At 38.4% G+C, this 14,947-nt stretch overlaps 2 protein-coding genes and 1 long non-coding RNA gene across 3 annotated transcripts; 1 reads left to right on the forward strand and 2 right to left on the reverse strand.

Moving 5' to 3' along the window:
* Positions 1-165: 165 nt before the first annotated feature.
* On the reverse strand, positions 166-10,033 carry LOC100878806 (uncharacterized). Its single transcript, XM_003700155.3, has 2 exons — positions 9,772-10,033; positions 166-1,188 (listed from the first exon to the last, which is right to left on the reverse strand). Exons 1-2 carry the CDS (start codon positions 10,016-10,018, stop codon positions 845-847), a joined length of 591 nt encoding a protein of 196 aa, XP_003700203.2. The 5' UTR covers positions 10,019-10,033; the 3' UTR covers positions 166-844.
* LOC105664136 (uncharacterized) lies at positions 1,188-9,969 on the forward strand. Its single transcript, XR_001097406.2, has 2 exons — positions 1,188-2,224; positions 2,312-9,969. It is a non-coding gene; the product is annotated as an uncharacterized LOC105664136 (long non-coding RNA).
* A 3,082-nt stretch (positions 10,034-13,115) lies between the features above and the next one.
* Positions 13,116-14,595, reverse strand: Fibroin4 (silk fibroin 4). The gene has a single exon (XM_012297358.2). The coding sequence runs from the start codon at positions 14,435-14,437 to the stop codon at positions 13,307-13,309; it is 1,131 nt and encodes a 376-aa protein (XP_012152748.1). The 5' UTR covers positions 14,438-14,595; the 3' UTR covers positions 13,116-13,306.
* Between the last annotated feature and the right edge of the window lie 352 nt (positions 14,596-14,947).

Raw genomic sequence — 14,947 nt, forward strand, 5'->3', positions numbered from 1 at the left:
TCATTCAGCGAACCACTATAATACTATCAAAAGTATTAAAAACAAAAGTTAAATTTACATTGTTAGATATCTAATCAGTATAATAGTTCAATATTTTCTAAAGGAAGTTGTACGATCGTTATTTGTTTTTTGAGGGGAAACAAAATGAAAGATACACAGTGTATGTATTATTGAATTAAATAGATATTAATTTAATTACATATAATTACAGTCACACATGTTTTTACATTACATACGCAAAACCTTCTATTGTCGATGAAGTAAACAAAAAATCAATTGTTTTTATTACTATATAAAAGGGTGCAATTACAGAACGAACAAGAGCATCTGATTTCCGTTTTTAAGACTAGGAGGCTGAAGAAATTCGATGCTGAGAAATGATGCCAAATTATTGACGCTAACAATTATCGCATATTAACGATGACGCTATTAACCTTACATTTGTCTACGTGGAATGTTGCAATTTCGTATTATCGTAGAAACTGTAAGTAACAGATAAATTATATAAAACGTGTAATTTTAGTTATGTACGAAGTCCACTCGCATCGAAGGGTAACAGGAAGTTGCAGCGTGGCCTCCTCATGACGAAACAACATGCACCGATGCGCAACGTCGAAAGTAATATTTCACTCTTATTCAAAGATAACCACAAATTCTGTTCAATCTCGATTATTTTTTCTAATTAACTCAAAATAGCGTTCGTAAGTTATTAACAATAGAAAAAGAATTACAAATAGAAGATTTCAACGTAAATAATTTTGTTCGATATTTAAGTCTCGATTTAAGTTATTCAATCGATCGTTCGAATTGATTTTGTAGAGGCCACGTTCTACCGCGTTGAAAATTAAGCTTTCGCCGGTGCTGCTTCCGGTGTTTTCTCGGTTTCTACGATTTCCGTAGGCGGCGGCAAAGTTGGGATTTCTGGATATTCGAGTTTCGCGCCATCTTCACATTCGAAGATTGGACAGCAGTCGGGGAAGGGAGCTGATTTGTTGGTTTTCTCCGAAAGTTTGCATTTAGGATTGGCTTTTGGAAGTGGTCCACAGTCCTCCACGAGCTCGAATAGACGTCCGGAGTTGTCATCGGCTGGCACGCATGTAGAACGGCCGCAGAATGGGGTTAGATCCCATGATTTTGTTGGTTCAATTGTGGCGCATTTTGTGGATGCGAAGCACCTACCAGGGAAATCTGAAAAAAATATTTATTTATTAGTTTTTTTGCAGACATTTTTAATAATTTGTCAAGTATTCTTTAATTTATTTCTGTCCATTATATCTCACAGAATCATAGTACTGACGGTGGAGACGGAGATTCTACAATTAAATTCTGTCAAAATTCCAAAATGGAACTTTTGATAAATTTATCCTTCTTGAATTATTTATGAACGTATGAGTAATCACAAGAAATTTAATATCACTGCATTCTATGATTAATGACTGTTGGCTTGCTCGCTCGTAGTTTATAGAATATAAGCTCCCGAATTATATAAATTATATTACATAAAGAAGGTATCAGATTGCACTAACTGGAACATTAGATTTTGTTATGCAACACGCAGTATTTTATGCTACAATGCATCTTGCAGGTATCACGTATCTTTTTTTTTGGAGAAAGGCAACGATATCGCTTGATAAAATGGTTGATAATAACAGCTATTTTCTATCCGGAATTGTTAAAAATTGTAGAATAATAGCCAGTGCGATTAGATTTTTCATGAGTTGTATCATCATGCGTTATATCAACGATTGTATGGTTATATAAGTAGACGTTATATTTGTTGTAAACTTTACATATTATAATCGTGGCGTGTTACGAAAACTTCGCGTAATATCGATGCGCATTATAATTGTTACGAATTACATCCTATAGGTTATATCGCCACGAGGTAGTTGTCACAATATCGAAAGTGAAACATTTTTTAAAACTCCTAGTTCCTCGCCAGTTAATATAATAAAACTCCATAGTATCAGTGAATATAACAACGATAAAGGTACTCTATGGGAAATTAATAAATGGGTAAGTAAAGGTTAAAAAGAAACGGTAAGTGTTCATTGCTTTTAAATGTTGCTACGATGTTTTCTATTCGGGGTGAATCATCGACAGATTTTCACCGCTTATCGCAATGATGTAAAATGAATTCTCATCCTATATGACCAGCCACTCGTGCTGATTGCATTTTTTCAACAATCGTGTCGTCGTTGGTGTGCGCGACGCGTGGAGAAGGGTATTATGCAGTTACTCGTACATTCGTGAAAAGTGTCGTTACTTTCTAACATGCAACTACTCTAACGAGTGTTGTCTCGCTTTTCAGCTCATACGGATGCATAATGCTATTCTATTGTAACGGGTGTTGATATATCGCTGACACGACAGAGGAGTTTCGTTGGCGGTGCTCGAGCTAGAAATTTCAAGGAGAAACACTTTCACTGTCACATTGTGTTACCTATTGTGTAATTATCGTGTTCTGACTAAGTTGTTCGCTTTGCAATAACTCCACGCATTTGTTCATAAGAAATTAACATCTATTTTCAGTAATAGTATAAAAGCGAACGTAGTTGTTTTTTGAATTTAAAAAGAGAACTAAATATCCGAGTATGTGTCCTTGAAGAAGTTAAGAAACTATTGTACTAACAAATAAATAATTGGATTTCTACTTTTACCTTCTCGCTTCTTAGAATTCCAAAATGCGATTGTGAAATGGTATTGCTCAAAACAGTTAGAAATTATTTATTCAATGCTTTCAATTTTCAAATACGGGTTCGAATATAATCGGTTCAGATCTGTATAATAAAATATACATTTGTAATGAATTTTTTTTAACGAGAATCAATGATGACAATATTCGCAAAAGATGGAATGAAATACAAGAAAACGAGAGGAAACGTCTTATGCTTTAGAATGTAGTGATTGCCTTCTACGAACGCGATTTATTTAAATAATGACGTGTTCGTTACCGTTTTTCTCAATGCCAGCTTTGTCACATCGAAGGTTTAAAGCGACAGGCGTCTACGCCAACGCCAGAACGTGCTATGGTTTGTGGCATCAGATTTTTATGGATCACTCAGATCACAAGAAAGTGGTCCGTGTATCTCTGTATCAATTGATCGTATCATATGTTCAATGGAACATTCGAGATCAATGAGGCAGTCGGGTTTAATATTTCAAGATGTTGAATATTAATATATTCGCTGGGATACTTTGCGAATTAGTTGGTTATGATCTCGATAATTTTAATATTAATTAACACTTGGAAATACTTAACTTTAATATTTCTGAATACCTACTTCGAAATATTATAACCGAGTGTTGTTGCAAAGCAGGAAACTTCTACATTTTACCATATAGAAACGTAGTTGAAAAAAGTATCAAGTGATTGGATGTAACGTTACATCCATTAGCATGAAAGTTTACATTGGAAGATAAAGTACTACATCCGTTAGTGCCGGTGAAAGTCTAGAAATCACGGTTTGTCGTTTTCTTCTATAATTCAAAAACGATAGATGCTCCTCTAAAAATTACCAACCATTTACTTTGTTGGTTCACTTTATAACACCTTTCAAACAGACTGCGCAACACGAAACAAAAAGTGAAGAGACTTTAATAGATCTATCGAAAAATGGGCGCCTTTTACCGCGCAAACCGCATGAAATTTCTTCGTAACTCAGTAATTGTACATCATTAACGAAATTGCACGGTGAACCGCGTATCCCTTTCTCTTCTCAAGAGTTTTTTTCCACAATTAGCATACAAACAATGATCTCGTCTATTAATCAATACTAATCGTGTTCGATAACGCAAGTTCTTTGTTTTTACGCGGAATGTATTCGATAGAGGGAAAGTGAAACTACTTGCTTACACTTTCGCAATGATTTTATACTTACATCAAAATGTTATACGCGTAACTTAAAGTTCATTTCCTACTTAAAGTGTTAGATTCGTAATTACTTGAAAGGTTTATCAACTGACTGAAAAACATGTTTTGACACGTTGTGAATGTGGAGAAATGTGAATATTAATTAAAAAAGTGATTTAGTGCTGTGCGGTATATTATCGCATGTAATGTCACTACGTAATATATGGCAATGCGTTATGTTACGTGTTGCACTTTTGAGCGCTGCATCATCATGTGTTGTATCGCTATCGACTGTATTATTAAATGTTATATTGCCACATGTTATATCGCCACGCGTTGTATTATTACACGTTATATTCCCGCGCGTTACACCGCCATGCGTCGTAATACTACGCGCTGTATTTTCACGCGTTGTATTGCCACGCGTTATATTGTCACGCACTATATTGCCACGCATTGTATACCCACATGTTATATCGCCAAGCGTTGTATTATTATACGTTATATTCCCACGCGTTACACCGCTATGCGTCGTAATACTACGCGCTGTATTTTCACGCGTTGTATTGCCACGCGTTATATTGTCACGCACTATATTGCCACGCATTGTATACCCACATGTTATATTGCCACGCATTGTATACCCACATGTTATATTGCCACGCGTTGTATTATCACGCGTTATATTGCCACACATTATAGCTCCACGCGTTACATCACCTCGTATTATATCACCGTACGCTATATGACATGTTGTATAGCAACTAACTCTACCACACAAAGGCACCGATATAAAAGAAAATGCTTCGATTAATCGAGTATATTGTCAACTCTAAGAAATTTCCATTGCTAAAGTTCACGGCGATATAACAAGAGTCTACTATGTTTGATTACAAACAAATTTAAGACGACGTTTACGCTTTAATTGCAAGCTTATTAAATTTGATTAAAACTTACAAGTATCTATTTCACATTTTGCGTTAGCAAACGTTTTCAAACAATTGCGTACGAAATTGTTAGTCCATGGCGAAGTAGAGTATGACAGAGATGTTCCCTTCCATCAAAAATTTCGTAACACGATCTAGCCCCATTATCCTTATTCCGTAATCGTATAAATAGATTGTCCTTAATGTACAAAGATGTACATAATGTAGTCTACCCAAGCCCGCGGGCTTATGGCAACTAGGTTGTCATGAGCAATTCTGTTGTGCATTGGAATCTAGGTCCAATGCGAAAAATACGAAGCATCTAGGCTACGATATCCTGGGGGAATGATCGACATTGTCGAATAAATCAACGATCTGATCGTCCTTAACAGTAAAGCTAACAGTGTTCGGTGCATTCTTAACTTTTACCATGTATAGTACTTGCTTGTTGATTTCTTACCATGTATCTATTTTACTATTTGTACAATTTTTCCATTGTTATTTTACTAATTTAATGTTCTACTATATATTATATATTATACTACTGTTCCACTGTATCACTATTTTACTATTGCACTTCACTGCTATATTAATTTTACTGTACAAATATACTCTTGTACTACTACTTTGCTGTGTTCTTATTTTACCACACCACAGTGTTATTATGTTACTTAACTAATCTTGTTTTTCTCATTCTTTTACTATACTATTCTTAGCATTGGATTTATTGCGACGAAGAAACGTCAAGATTGAATATGTATAATTGTAACTTACTTGTGATATTTCAACGACTGCCTCGCTATTGTTGCACGAAGTGTACCGTAACGAAAGCGTTGGCTTTTGCTCGACAAAACGTTCCAGTGTAAATTAATCGATACAACAAGATACGGTTCAGGTGTTTGTCATGCAAGCGAGAGGAGATTTCGCAAATGGTTTCACCTTGAGGGCCGAAGCTCTTCGTGTGCCATATAAAGAGAAGTCGTCCAGCGAGAAAACGAAATGAATCAGGTTGCAGGATATGGTCAAGAGGAACGGGTACAATACACCGTGAAAAACTTTCACGTGATCCTGATTGTCTCGATGCGACCCGTTACCGTATCCTGTTCGCGTGTCAGGCTAATTATTATAACGCTACGGCGAATCAGGATCTACGAACCGATGAACACGCCTCTCGCCAGCAACAATTGTCTTCGGAATGAAAACGAAAGAAAAAAAAAAGAGAAGAATAAAATCTCTTTGTCGAAAGCGTGTCACGGCACGATGAATAACGTGACAAGACGCGAAGACAACCGAACACAATAGAAGAGCGAAAAATCTTGTTCCATGTCACGATGAAAATGGACATAACGTGACATATACCGTCGTTTGCTTTTTCAATTTAATAGGTGCGGTGGTTGACAGTGACCGATATCAATTCGATGTAATTGATTGATTGAAAGAAGAAATTACATTACTACGATCGTATTGATGTTATAGTGGATATCATTTATGTAACTTATCGGGAGTTTAGTTGTGGTGGATTACTTATGGAGAAAATTGGGATTTCGGAGAATCTAGGGAATTTGGGGAATTTGGGAAATTTAGGGAATTTGAGGAATCTGGGAAATTTAGGGAATTTGAGGAATCTGGGAAATTTGGGGAATTTAGGGAATTTGGGAATTTAGGGAATTTGTGGAATTTAGGGATTTTGGAATTTGGGGAATTTAGGATCTGGGGAATTTGGTATCTGGGGAATTTGGTATCTGGGGAATTTGGAATTTGGGGGATTTGGAATTTGGGGGATTTGGAATTTGGGGGATTTGGAATTTGGGGAACTTAGGATCTGAGGAATTTGGAATTTGGGGAATTTGGGGAATTTGGAGAATTTGAGGAATTTGGGTAATTTGGAGACTTGGAATTTGGGGATCTTGGGGAATTTAGCGAATTTGGAATCTTAGAATTTGGAGAATTTGGAAACTTGGAATTTGGAGAATTTGGGGAGTTCAGAGAATTTGGTAAATTGTAAAATTTATGAACAATAAAGTATAGCAATATAAGAAATGGCGATGTAACATGTGGTCATATAGCGAACTCCATATACTCGCATCTAAAAATGGCAATATAACCAGAGTTTATAATGAAACATGTTAATCTTTACAATAAGACTATACTCTAATTCTACTCGTCTAAAAACTGGCTGACCTTAAAATCCACAAATAAATTCATAAACAGTTTATTTATGCGAAGCATACATGTTTTTGTTAAGCTTTTTCGTCACGAACGTGGGTTCGTATATCCGTTTCAAGAACAGGACAATCGTATAATGTAGAACTTGGGCTGGGTCGTCGACAGCAAAAGCCAAGATCCGAATGAAAATTTATGAAAGACGTGGATTGCATGTTTCTGTTTCGTTATTCTTCAATTTTTATCCTGTCGTATAATTTTTGATTACGGGTTTCATTTGATGACTACTTGACAAATGTATGCCATTACGGAGTAAGTATCACTTACTTAATGGAACAAGTTTGCAGATTTGTTAATCGAGTAACGAGAAATACCATTACTTTCGATATCTGGCACTTTGACTGACAGGTTGATTGCTACAATAGAATACGAGTTGCAGACACGTGAAAATTTCACTGTATACGTGTCGCATTTATGAAAGAATCGCAACCTTTAATTTGCTGTTTAATATTGTCGATGTAATGGTATTCGTATCTTTCTGCTTTTATTCGAGTTAAAGCAATTAACATTTCACTTAATTATATTTTAACTCACAAGAGTTAAATTCGTGAGTTCATAAATCTTCCTTCAAATGAAATTTTATAATTGAACATTGGTCTTTCAAATAACACAACATGCAATATGTTTCGTTTCTAGTAACTTGTTAATTGTACGTATAATATTACTGTAAAGTAATAGTTTCTTAAAAACAAAGCAAAGCACAGTAAAATTAAACGAAACCATATGTCCATTCCAGCAAACTCGTCCAGTTAATCCCCTCAATTTGCAATTCTGCAAAACATTACCAAGAAGGTAAATGTTGATCGGAAGACGAAGCACAACGCGTTTAGCGACTTTCGATCGCTTCTTTCACTTTTCCTCTCGATCTTCCGGCTCGTATATACGGTATCGAATGCGGTTTTTTCTTCGAACAAACGCCTAACATATAGCATCTTCTAGGCAGTTTCACTTCTCGACGGGTCATCGTTCTAAGAAAGTCTGCGGGTATGTGTCCTCTACAAGGCAAGAAGAGCCGAAGTGATAAAAATCGTCCCACTTTCTGGACACGTACCTGTTCACCCGTTTCAGAGGAGCCACGTCATCCTGACACTGGTTTTCGTATAAAAGGAAAGTGTTATATACGAACGGGATGGTAGATGCGACTTATGCAAGGCTTGCACGAAGAAGAAAGTCGGAAACGGAGAGAACGTAAAAGTTGAACTCATTTTTAACCCTTGCATGCTCCTCTGAAATATCAGGTCATTTGAGTGTATGCCTTTCCATTTGAACGGTTGGCTGATTCTTAATGGTGTGTGTAGCATTTTTTTATTTCGATATTTCTACAAGTTTTCAAATTTTCAAGTTTCCAAGTTTCCAAGTTTTCAAGTTTACAAGTTTACAAGTTTACAAATTTACAAACATTCATCTCCAAATTCTCAAATCTCCTTAACCTCACCAATTCTCAAATCTTCCAAATTCCTAAATCCCCCAAATTTCTAAATTTTCCAATTCCAAGTCCCCCAATTTCCAATTTCCCCACTTCCAAAATCCCCTAATTCCAATCCTCCAATTCCAAAATTCCCAAATTCCAAATCCCCCAGTTCCCACATTTCCCAATTTCCACATTTCCCAATTCCCACATTCCCCAAATTCTCAAATCACCCAATTCCAAAATCCCCAAATTCCCACATTTCCCAATTCTTAAATCCTCAAATTCTAGAATCCCCCAATTCCAAAATTCCCAAATTCTCAATCTCTCAAACCCAAAAATTGTCAATTTTACTCATCTCACATATAGTCTCCCTATATGTTCATACATGTGTCTCACGTTTATATGTACATATACGTACTACAAAGTGAACAAGTTTGAGAATCGCTGCAGCGAGTTCAACAAAAGATGAATGGAAACAGTGATCGAACGATATCACAGTTTACAGTTAACCTGTTCGAAAGTTTCAGCTTTTGTTGTTCGCAACAACAAGCAGATCCGTTATATCATTATACGAATATCAGTCAGCCTGTTTTTTATTCAATGTTTCATCGCGAACACGTGTTCCTGCAGCGACGTGCCTTCCATGATGATATTTTGTGGACGTTAGTATTGTTGGTGGAAAATGATATCGGTTTTTAACTTCATATGATTTGTGTGAGGGATATGTGAATCTTTATACTTCTTTTACTTGATTAGAGAAGAAGGTGTATGTGGTTGTTGCAAGATTTTGATAAAATAGATGTGGAAAGATTTGAAGATTGCAAGTGTTCTTAGGTATCTAAGTTCGGTTTCTTCAAATAGCCAAATCCCCAATTCCCAAATCTTCGAATAGCCAAATCCCCAATTTCCAAATTTCCTAATTTCCAGATCTCTCAATTCCAAATTCCTTAATTTTCAAATCTACAATTCCCAAATCTTCGAGTAGCCAAATCTCCAATTCCCAAATCTCCGAATAGTCAAATCCCCAATTCCCAAATCTCCGAATAGCCAAATCCCCAATTCTCAAATCTCCGAATAGTCAAATCCCCAATTCTCAAATCTCCGAACAGCCAAATCCCCAATTCCCAAATCTCCGAATAGCCAAATCCCCAATTCTCAAATCTCCGAATAGTCAAATCCCCAATTCTCAAATCTCCAAACAGCCAAATCCCCAGTTCCTAAATCTCCGAATAGCCAAACCCCCAATTCCCAAATCTCCAATTTTCAAATCTCCGAACAGCCTCCTCTCAGTGACAATAGCATACAATTTCCAACAACGTCAGCTACTCGATTTTAAAAATAAAAAGAAAAAGACTTACCGCGAAGAACGTCAGCAGGAATGAGTCTTCTGAATGTTTTTGGACGTTCTTCCTCCTTCTCTTCAGCTGCGAAGACGACCGCGACGACGAGCAGCAAGATCGTAGCTAGCTTCATGATTACAGGACGATTCCACGGAGCGAAGGAAGGAGAGAAGAAGACTCGTTGAAGTCTGTCCGAAGATTGAAAGTAAAAAAGGATCTTCGTGTACCGATTAAGACTGGTTGGGCCTGATTCTCGTACTGGCATTTTATAGCTGTTCGCGAGGCGTGGTCCTATGCGTCCCCACCAAAACACTTATGGTCTCTCACCTCTTGAACCACCCGTCACCAAAGAATCGTTCACGTCCCGATGGCATGATCGTGGAGATCGTACATGTACACCTCATCCGTACATAAACGCGTTCTTCTACATAACTGCCCTCTCTTTCTATCATTGATATATGTAAATCGAATCAAATCCACGACGAATGCATTCCACTTACGATACATGTGACGAACTGGGTTATGAATTCGGGTCTACTGTTGCGGTTAACGAGTTCATTGCTACAACTACATTGATATTCTTCTTTTTATAAATGAAGGAATAAATATCTATAAGCATATGTGAATCATATGTACATTCATGTACATTCATATATTCATATTTATATACATACATGAAAATATATAACATTTTCACTTATGATATTTATGAAATATATTATTTATTAAGTGTTCAAAATAGTCATTGACATGACTGGTACTGTAATTAAATACATCTTGAAGAATTATATACGGTAATTTATAATTAAAATTCAAGAAAGTGTCAAAAGTATTTGAAAATGTTTTCCCGCTGCTGCTCAAGATGGCCGCCATTTTGGTACTGCACAGTACTGCTCCAATCCGGTGATTAATTAACGGAGTTGATTATAAACTCGTTACAAATATTGTTCATTTGTTTATTCACTGCAAAATAATATTTGGAAAACTTGTTCAAAACTTGTCGTTACTTTTGAGCTTTCATTAAATTCATTAGAACTTTTGACTGCTTTCATGAATTATATTTTTGAGGCAATTGGTAATGGCCGCCATGACAGTCACCTCGTTAATATCAAGAGAAAGAAGAAATTAAATAAAATTATTAATAGACTATTCATGCAAAAATAGGATACATTACATTATTATGTATAATATAATTTATTACATTACATTATTATATATATATTATATTATATTAATATATGTATCCTGTTTTTGCATGATACTATTAATAATTTATTATACGCAATATATGTTCAGTTTGCCAACGAACAATTCACTCATGACGAGATTATATCTACAAGGAAAAAGGATCCTAACTCGTTCACCTTTCATTTCTTTTATCGCACAATATCCTAAAGCAAGATCGAATCGCAGGATGAAATCGGCTGCGGATGCGCGATTACAGAAGCTTGTAAGAGCGTGGCGAATAATTAGCCGACAATCAAGATGCAACCGTCGCTCTCCCATTAAACGCAATTAATGTACGCTTTGTAATTGGACTTTCGCTGTCCCGCGCAAAATATTCGCGTGTCATAGCTGAAAATCAAACGGAGAAAACTATTGTACCCATCGTAACAGAGTTCCGGACCGTCTGAAGTAACAAGTAGGAAGGAATTAAGTCCGAGTACTTTATGGTTTAATAACGGTTACGTAAACACCGTGAAACTTAACACGAGGAACTTCAATGAGATCGGTTCCACAGTTCTTGTTGTTTCGAGCGTAAAACGGTGCCGGAGAAAATTTGCGACAATTATATGATTATACTGCCGAGTATGGTAGCCTTCTTTCGGGATAAGAGACCTCGTTATTCGTCTTTACCTCTTCTACTTGACTCTTTACTTTGAGAGAAAGCTCTTTACAAATTTTCATAATTTGCAAGATTCCAATAATATTGGATATCTAATCGTTATAATTAAAATAGTTTTGTACAAGTAACACGAGAGTTGTGTAGTTGAGTTACAACTACGAGTGCTTCCGATTTTTTCCGAACTGTTTCGATGTGCATAACTACTGCACATAACTAATATATTACTACAACTGTATAATTAATACTCCTAATATATATTGTATATAATATAACATACAATATTTGTGTGTAATATACAATAATTAGACACTTGTGTCAAAAAAATAAAAAATTCAAAGATTCTCCCGATGTGGTTTGAACATCGCCTCATCCGATCTCACCCGATGTCCGAAGCGCGGGACAATTCGAATATTTGTAGCTACAAGTTATAAATAATAATATATAACGTTATTAATGTTAATTTCAACTAAATCTGTGTCACATACATCGTCAAATCAACCGCGTTAAATCTTTAAGTATTAAATTGGATACTTGTTTTGTGCAATTTAATCCAGACCTAACGCAGACAAGAACCAAACATAATACCCTCTATGAGTAAGCGATACTCGATGGCCATTGCATGCTTTTATCTGCATCACATTCTTTCTTAGAGAACGAGCTTTGTTCGTACTAAGAGTGTTCTTAGTACGTATTGAATCCAATTAAAGAGATGAAACGATACGAAAACGCGTGATCATAGCGTAAAATCGTGCAGTACCGAGATGAAAGTGAAGAAGAAAGGGAAAGTTGCCCACTGGTATCCTTCTTCGAAGAGAAGAGACTGTAACCTTCTAAATCACCGGTTCAGAGCAAGTTCGTGGTATTTCCAAGCGTTAGAGTACTGCCGTTGACATCGTTTTCCAAACGGGTACTAATTTATCGGTATTGCTTGTTGTCCTCATCTTCCAGAATCCCGAAAGTCAAACGTTAGACGGGTTGTATAACTCGGCGTTAGATTACTTCGCGTTATATCCTCACGTGTTGTATGGTCACGTGATTCGTGTTTAATCGAGCGCTGTATCGCGACATGCTATATAACTGTGCTTTATACCGTCGCTATTGTATGGTCACGTGTGGTATTATCACGCGTGGTATGGCTAAACGGCATGTAGGGACATATTCTGATATATTTCAAAAGCAATTTGGAAATACAGGAATTTGGAGATTTTGGAATTTGTAGATTTAGAAATTTATGGGTGTGAACTTAAGCAAATTTATTGTGGAGTTTGAAAATTTCTAAATTTCTAATACAAAGTATATACAGTAGGAAGAAGCAAGGAAGAGCAGCCGAGCGCCATTTTCTTCGCAACTGGTAGTCGAATCTCGCTCGCGAACCATCATATACCGTCGCTACACGTGAATGGAGAATTTCCATTAGGAAATAAATCCAGCTATGTGCCCGTACGAGTTTATTGGCATCGGTTTGCAAGAGGGGTTAAAGAGAAAGGTTTGCGAGGAAGAATATTGAAAACGCTCGTTCATTTGCTACAACAGTTTAATAGTGGCATCCTTACATCGATATTTCACTTAATCGTTGATTTTTTATCATCTCCTGTCTTCCTGATCCAAGAAAATACTCTGCTTGAAAAGTAAGTGTGCATCTGCTCGAGCTGTTTCCAAACTGTATATCACACACCCAGACCCGTACCTCGTTGATCGGGGAGCTTCTTAATCCCAGTTAGATTTTCCGCCCTTAATTGGCATAATAATTTCCTCCTTTGGCTCGTGATCGTCTTTTGGTAAACTAAGCTCTCCCTTCGCGGCGCCGCTTTCGGCTGACGCCTCCGCGGTCGCGGATGCGGAGCTGGCGACGGCTTGCGTTTCGGCGGCGGCAGAAGCGCTGGCTTGAGCGACACCGGCAGTGTTCTCGGCCTGGGCGGAAGCCTCGACTTCCGCGTCGGCGATGGCGTTCACTGCAGCAGCGCGTGCTGCGGCTGCATCGGCAGCGGCGGTTGCTTTGGCCGCTGCTTCGGCTGCTGCTGCAGCTTCCGCTTCAGCTCTGACAGCGATATTGGCCAACTCCAGGGCTACTTTCGTTGCTCTGGCTGCTGCGGCGGTCTTGGCCTGAGCTTCGGCTGCGGCTGCGTCCTCGGCTTGCGCGAGTTCGTTCGCCCTCTCGGACTGAATGGCGGCACGAGCATTAGCTGCTGCAGCGTTTCTCGCGAGCACCTCTGCCCTTCCTGCGGCCGCTTTGGCTTTGCCTACGGCTTCTTCGGCTTGTATGGCGGCTGCGCTGGTCGCCTTGGAAGATTGACTCGCTTTTTCGGAAGCGGCGGCCGCATTTGCCTCGGCGGCGGCTGCTGCCCCTACCAAAGATTCAGCCCGCGAGGACATCATGCTCGCGCTTGCCGCGGCTTGGGCAGCGGCATTCGACTGACCCGCGGCTGCAGCTTGTGCGGACGCAGCAGCTTCTCCTATACCCAGGTTAAGGGCCAAAGCTTCTCCGGAAGCAGCTGCGGTCTCCGCCGATCCGGTTCCAACGTTGACTCCCTCGAGGGCCCAACCCTGTCCTTTGATATCTATGTTGTCCCAGCCGCTGGACTTGGGCTCCCATTTGGGGCTAGGCTTGGGCTCCCAGTTGGGGCTAGGCTTAGGTTCCCAGCTGGGGCTAGGCTTGAGGTCCCACTCGCTGGACTTGGTGTCCCAGCTCTCCCTGTTCCATTCCTTCTTTTCGCGGACCTCGACTTGGACCTTCTTTTTGGACACTTCGCGCTGCTGCGATTCTCGTTCGGCCGAGATGTCGGCACTAGCCAGACTCCAGACGAGGAGGGATGCCGCGAGTATCGCTGGAATCTTCATCTTCGTGGAAACTTCGCAAGATTGATGCCGGACGAATGAGGATTTCGCGGTTTTATACTGTTCCCGCCAATTGTCAAAATAATTTGTTGTTGATGGTTCCCCGTGCCTGTTCCCGGACTGTCTCGCACCCCTCTAAATATTGGTTTTGTCGGACGTGAACGATGTCTTTATCTAAGTGTTGCGGGTTTATTTAGCTGGTGTCGCTTCTGGTACCTGCTGTTTGTTTCGTTCCGAGATGTTGTTCTTACGTTCGCGGTGGGATTTTTATTAACCCTGGAGGATTGGAATTGGATGATGTTGTTTCAATTGCACGTTGTGACACGTAAATCGAGCAAATCTTTCCTTTTTTGATCGAGTATGAATTATCATTTTTAGAGATAACTTTGGTCACGTTCGAGTTGGCCTTGAACTACACACAACTACAAATAGCTACAATGTCGATATGTGTCTTTACTTTTTTAATCCTTAGGTTGTTTTCGAGTTTTTTAATTCATAATGAAATTTATGTTC

Source organism: Megachile rotundata, chromosome 1 (assembly GCF_050947335.1).
Source record: "Megachile rotundata isolate GNS110a chromosome 1, iyMegRotu1, whole genome shotgun sequence".
Classification (NCBI taxonomy): domain Eukaryota; kingdom Metazoa; phylum Arthropoda; class Insecta; order Hymenoptera; family Megachilidae; genus Megachile; species Megachile rotundata.

Coding starts and splice junctions, on each gene's coding strand:
- LOC100878806 (XM_003700155.3), bottom strand. CDS start 10,018: ATGCCAGTACGAGAATCAGGCCCAACCAGTCTTAATCGGTACACGAAG. Junction 1,189..9,771: donor TCCTGCTGACGTTCTTCGCG/GTAAGTCTTTTT, acceptor TATTTTTTTCAG/ATTTCCCTGGTAGGTGCTTC.
- Fibroin4 (XM_012297358.2), bottom strand. CDS start 14,437: ATGAAGATTCCAGCGATACTCGCGGCATCCCTCCTCGTCTGGAGTCTG.